We start from the raw sequence: 5,757 nt of genomic DNA, 5'->3' as shown, positions 1-5,757 counted from the left end.
TGGGGCTAAGCTGCAGGATAGCATAACAGCGTTCGTGGAAGCGAGTCTTGCACTTAGGGCGAACCACCGGAATCACCGCTGGGTGTAAGCAGGTAATAGTATCGTGATTAGTCTGTTGTATCCTCGATCCTCTTAGTAAAGATAGGCCGGCCAACCTATTGTTACGACGAATTCGGGCATACGACCGCGCTTCGAAAGTTTGGAAGGAAGAAGTGTTACAGCTCAAGGCTAGTTGATGTCTCGGAGACAACGAGACGAGAGAGGACGGTTTATTTCCACGACTCCTGAGCCAGAGGGTAGAATTCCTGGTTCATTCGAACAAGGCAACGAGACAGCCTTAGGTCAACGTGACGAAGCCACCGAGAACGAGATCGTCGAACGAGAAAGAGACAACACCGTACACAGCGGTTGGCAGAATACTGTGGTTAGAGTCGAGGTACCCATACGAGAGTTTACACCGGACCGACAACTTGTGGACAAGTTAGCGAGAATGCCAGACGACGAAACGATTCCTACGTTTGAGGAGGTCAATGGGAGAAAGTTTATGACATTCGAGATAGCGAAACTCGATCGGACAAACGTTCGAAGTTGGAAAAACAAGTATGAGTTATTCCTAAAGTCACAAGGGTGCTGGAAAGTGTTGGATTATACATATAAGTGGAGGAAGCAATCTGAGAAGATAGATGAGCTTCTTAAGGACGATAAATGGAGTGCAGCAGACTCCTTGTCGAAATTGTACATCCTACAGAACCTTACCGAAAGTGATGAATCCGCGGTCCAACATATGAGGTCATCAGGAGAGATATGGGCGTACCTTATGGAGAAATATGAAAGGCGCACGGAAGTAGACGTTGCGTATGCGATTCGCGATGTAATAACATGGAAAATGAGCTCTACAACGACAGTAGAGGCAGGACTACAGCAGTTGGAACAGAGGCATACAGAGCTAGTTGACGTGAGTGGCGGAGAAGTGAAATTGCCAGAGAAGACGATTATGGTTATTTTTCTGGAAGGATTACCGTCAGAGTACGATTCTATGAAGTTCTCAATACTGGGAGCTGGGGACCTATCGAGAGGGCTTGTACTATCACGATTACAACAGCAAGAGCGCATGCAAGGTGGCAGTACCAATAAGACCATCGGAGCCAATGAATCGGCCAACCGCGCATCTGATATTAAGTGCTTCAACTGTAACGAGATGGGTCATTTTGCGAGGAATTGTCCAAAACCAGACAAACGAAAGAAGTCGAAAGAAGAGTCTAGAGATGACTCTCAAGAGAGCTCAAAGACGCGAAGCTCTAGAAAGAAAGCACACGAGAAGAGAAGTAAGAAAGTTAGGTTTAAGGGAAAGGCTAGGAATGCTTCTAAAGAATCTGATACTGAGGATGAGAGTGTCAGCGAGGAAAGCAGCGAAGAAAGTGCATATAAGGTGTGGATTGGAGTTCATTATGCAGATCGAGCTACAAGCATAGACCCAGACCAAAGTGAGCAAAAGGTCAAGAAGTGGACTATTGATGGAGGTGCAACGAGTCACTGCACCGGCGATATTCAATGCCTAGAAAAACTTGACACAAGATACAGAGGCGTCCTAAAGACTGCAGGAGGAAACCTTAAGATTATGGGAAAAGGGATTGCTAGAGTTCCTCTTATGGATGGAGGAGTGGCAAGGTTGAATAATGTTTTATATGTGCCAGACATGGAAGAAAACCTTCTCTCGACACAAGTGTTGTATCGAGATGGAATCTACAATGCTCATGAGAAGGATGGATATCGATTCTACAGAAAGGATCGAAAGACTCTGGCTACAGGCTACAATATCGGTCGAACGAGTTATCTAGGCTCAGTGGAGTCCCAGGATACACTCATGACAAGATCAAGGCGAATGAATAAGGATGAAGAGGCTCGAATAGTGTCCAGAGAACCAGATTGGGATCTGCTTCATAAGCGATTTGGACACCCAGGGAAGCCAAGGATGAAACGATTAGTGAAGCGAATGGGTTTGAAGCTTCCAGAATCGTATGATTTCACATGTGAGACGTGTATTCAGGCGAAGAGTGTGAAGCGCCAGAATCGAGGAGAGGTTCCAAAGGAGAAGGAACCGTTGAAACGAGTTTATATTGATTTTTGGGGACCGTATCAAGGCCAGTACTATTTGGCAATAGTTGATGATGCGACTAGGTTCTCATGGCTTTACATCACGGACAATCGACGTACTGAGACCGTGATTGAGATCTTGGAGAAGTGGATGGCTAAAGAAGAACGTATTCTAGGGAAGGCCTTGATCAATATTAGATTGGATAATGCGAAGGAGTTTGCCGCATTAGGATCATGGGCTGAGAAGAAGGGAATCGACCTGGAGTTTACAGAGCCATATACACCACCACAGAATGGACCAGCAGAGCGTCTGAATCGTTTCATACTTGAGATCGCGAGAGCGATGATGCAGCAGATGAATGTTCCGAAGAAGTATTGGCGATATGCAGTTAGGATGGCCAACTTTCTTCGAAACCGAACCATGTTTTCACCAAGGGAAGGGGAGAAACGGAAGTCTGCATATGAGATGATTTATAAGAAGAAGTATAACCTTGCAAAGCTCAAAGTTCCTTTTTGCAAAGTCTGGTTTCACATTGAGACAAAGGATAAGCTTGATCCGAGGGCTCAAGAAGGTGTTTTTGTGGGTTATACCAAGAGCAGCAGTCAATATCTCGTACTTGATAGACAAGGGCGAGTACGGAAGGTCACCAATCCAATCTTTTTGGAGGATCAACGAGGCTTCATTTCTGATGAAGCAGGTGATCGAGAGTTTACGAATGATGAGGCATATAACAGCCTCATTGAGAATCCTAGTGTGTTTAACCACACTGTCAATCCAGTTATCAATTCTGCATCAACTACCGCTATGAGTCCTACCGTGCTCAACCACAAGGATGATGTTGATGCAACTACCGCAGTCGACGAGTCACATAGTCAAGAATCCACTACGTCGACTACACCGGATCTAGCTGATCCAAACCCGTCCACTACACCTTCATTACCAAAGACATCTCAGCAAGATGCTTCACCAAAGCGACGATCTGAGCGTATACGACAACCAACCCAGGCGTTAATTGAATCACAGCAAACAGAGCAAATATACGGCCGGAAAAGTCGTCAAGAAAGACGTCGGGAAGAAAGGGAAGCGAGTAAAGTATCAACAACGGATAGTTCTTCCCAAGTCTCTCATGAGGAGACACGTCTACGAGAAACAGCCAATTTGGCAGTTGCAATAGAACTCCTACTAGCGAAGACGACGAGTTTGCTTTACGAGTTGACAAGCGGCTTGAAGGGGAGCAAATTCCTATACCCAAGACTTATGAGGAAGCTGTCAATCATCCAATTTATGGACCTAGATGGCGTGAAGCCATTGGTCTTGAGATTCGAAATCTGATACGCTTCGGCACATGGAAATTTGTTAAACGACCAATCGGACGATCAGTCATATCATGTAAATGGGTCTTCGATCTGAAATATGGCGCAGATGGGCGTCTAGAACGATTCAAAGCACGACTAGTTGCCAGAGGATTCTCTCAACAGGAAGGTTTAGACTTTGAAGACACATTTGCACCAGTAATCCGACTGGAAAGCCTCCGTGTGCTGTTCGCTATTGCAGCTTCATACGGGATGGTTGCTCATCTACTTGACGCTACAAACGCCTTCGTAGGCTCAAGAATCGACAAGGAAATGTTCATGGAAATTCCCCAGGGCTTAGAGGACCATGGTGTCGGACCAACTGAACCAGATCAGGTCTGTGAGATCTTACAATCGCTGTATGGCTTACGGCAATCTGCCAACCTCTGGAATCAGAAAGTCAAGTCATTCGTTAACACTATTGGTTTTAAGCCTTCAACAGCTGATTCAAGTGTCTTTATCAATGAACGAGGAGTCATCATTGCGCTATACGTGGATGATATCTTAGTGTTCGGTAAAGCAACTAAGGACATTGACTGGACAAAGAGGAAACTCAAGAAATTTCATCCAATGAAGGATCCTGGACTTGCAAAGAAGATATTAGGAATCCGAATCACCTGGCTTCCAAATGGAGGTATACGACTGGATCAAGAATTCTATGCTACTCAGATGCTTAAAGAATTTGGCATGAATCATTCGAAGGATCGTATCCTACCTCTCGGACCTAGTACGAACCTTTCAGCAGATTCTCAACGCCTTCCAAAAGATCTGCACTCAAAGTTCCGAAGAATCATTGGACGACTAACATATTTAGCTGGTGGAACGCGGCCAGATATCCAGTTTCCTGTCAATCGTCTCAGCCAACACCTCGCCGAACCCACAAAAGTCCATTTAGAAGCGGTCAAGCGAATACTCCGATATGTCCGCGGTACAATCAAATATGCTATCATCTACCGAGCGTTAGATGAAAAGGGGAGTGGTAAGATATTAGTCGGTTATACGGATGCGTCATATGCCAATGCTACAAAGGGACGTTCAACTAGTGGGTATATTTTTATACTGGCTGGTGGCCCTGTAAGTTGGTCAAGCCGAAAGCAACCAATTACTGCGACTTCGTCGTCAGAAGCTGAGTATATTGCTGCGTCAGACGGAGCCAAGCAGGCAGTATGGCTTAGACATTTCTTGCATTCGATTCAGAAAGGATCTAAGGGACCGACTCCATTCTATATGGATAATCAGTCCGCAATGAAGCTATCCGACAATCCAGTGCTGCATTCTCGAAGCAAGCACATCCTGATTCGATATCATGCTATACGTGACTTCGTAAACCACCGGGAGATAAAGCCAATATATATCCCTACCACCGACATGCTTGCGGACAGCCTAACTAAGGCATCTTCATCAGAGATACTTGGAAAATTTACTGAATCCCTGAACATGAAATGGTGATATGGTTATGGAACAGGTTAGTGGGAATATAGATCTCCGGGTCGCAACACCAAGATCTACAGATTGTGAATTGAGCGTTCAACACCCTCCGAGTTATATTGTTTTTGATTTTCATGTTTTCCTTTGGATTTGAAATGGTTGACTCTGCGGATATTGAGTGTGTGTGTGTGTGTGTGTGTGTATTTAACGGCCGTGGATCGTGACTCGCACGCTTTCCACCAATCCCTACTGGGACATAGGCCGCCGAGGGGTAAGCCTCGGGCTTCAGGTCCTATCAGATTTATATACAAATAAGGGACTCTTTGGCGCATTTCCATAGCTGCCGTGGTCTTACAGGGAGTCCACTTCCGAGTGGGTTTTAGATATTTGCCAGCTGCAATGGTCCACCTACGCTCCATGACCCATAACTCTACCATAATAGTAATCAAGCAGTGAGAGTTTAAAAGAAAGAAGGAAAGAAGGGAAGAAGGGAAGAAAGAGAGAAAGAAAGAGAGAAAAGAGAGATATAAGGGAAAAGTAGGGCTGACTTAGCTAGGTGCTAAGGAGAGGTTGGCGAGGACAGATATCCTCAAAAAAACGGGTCTCTGCTAGCCATGTAGCTAGTTTTTGTGCTCCTTTCGCGGTGCCTAGAAGGAAGGATATGACCTCAGAAGGAGGTCCAGGAGGACGAGGGGCTCGTCTCTTAGCTATATAGCAGAAGAAGAAATGTAGAGGTGCTTTTCGTGCTCCACATCGACAGAGGAGATGAGCATCATCATGATTAAAACGTTCATGGTAGTCTGCGAAGTCTCCATGTCCAGTACGGGCTGCAATGATATGGCCAAGGTCAAGTCGGTTAAGTTGAAGCTCTCCAGGGCGCTT

General features: G+C 45.5%; 1 protein-coding gene across 1 annotated transcript, besides 9 other annotated features; it reads left to right on the top strand.

Annotated features, from left to right (window-relative positions):
- Positions 1–235: 235 nt before the first annotated feature.
- Positions 236–5,260, top strand: TSTA_000010 (uncharacterized protein; the record flags this gene model as incomplete). The annotated part of the gene is made up of 2 exons (XM_002488812.1): positions 236–3,203; positions 3,287–5,260. 2 exons carry the CDS (start codon positions 236–238, stop codon positions 4,894–4,896), a joined length of 4,578 nt encoding a protein of 1,525 aa, XP_002488857.1. The 3' UTR covers positions 4,897–5,260.
- Positions 563–1,360: a mobile genetic element.
- Positions 1,055–3,136: a mobile genetic element.
- Positions 1,070–1,426: a mobile genetic element.
- Positions 1,775–2,674: a mobile genetic element.
- Positions 1,871–2,407: a mobile genetic element.
- Positions 3,343–4,887: a mobile genetic element.
- Positions 5,054–5,077: a microsatellite.
- Positions 5,261–5,338: 78 nt separating the features above from the next.
- Positions 5,339–5,393: a microsatellite.
- Positions 5,394–5,655: 262 nt separating this feature from the next.
- Positions 5,656–5,757: part of a mobile genetic element that runs on past the window's edge.

This window comes from Talaromyces stipitatus, genomic scaffold (assembly GCF_000003125.1).
Source record: "Talaromyces stipitatus ATCC 10500 scf_1105507295547 genomic scaffold, whole genome shotgun sequence".
NCBI classification, from domain to species: domain Eukaryota; kingdom Fungi; phylum Ascomycota; class Eurotiomycetes; order Eurotiales; family Trichocomaceae; genus Talaromyces; species Talaromyces stipitatus.
The sequence above is the reverse complement of the archived record's forward strand: the minus strand, read 5'-3'. Positions and strand labels throughout refer to the sequence as shown.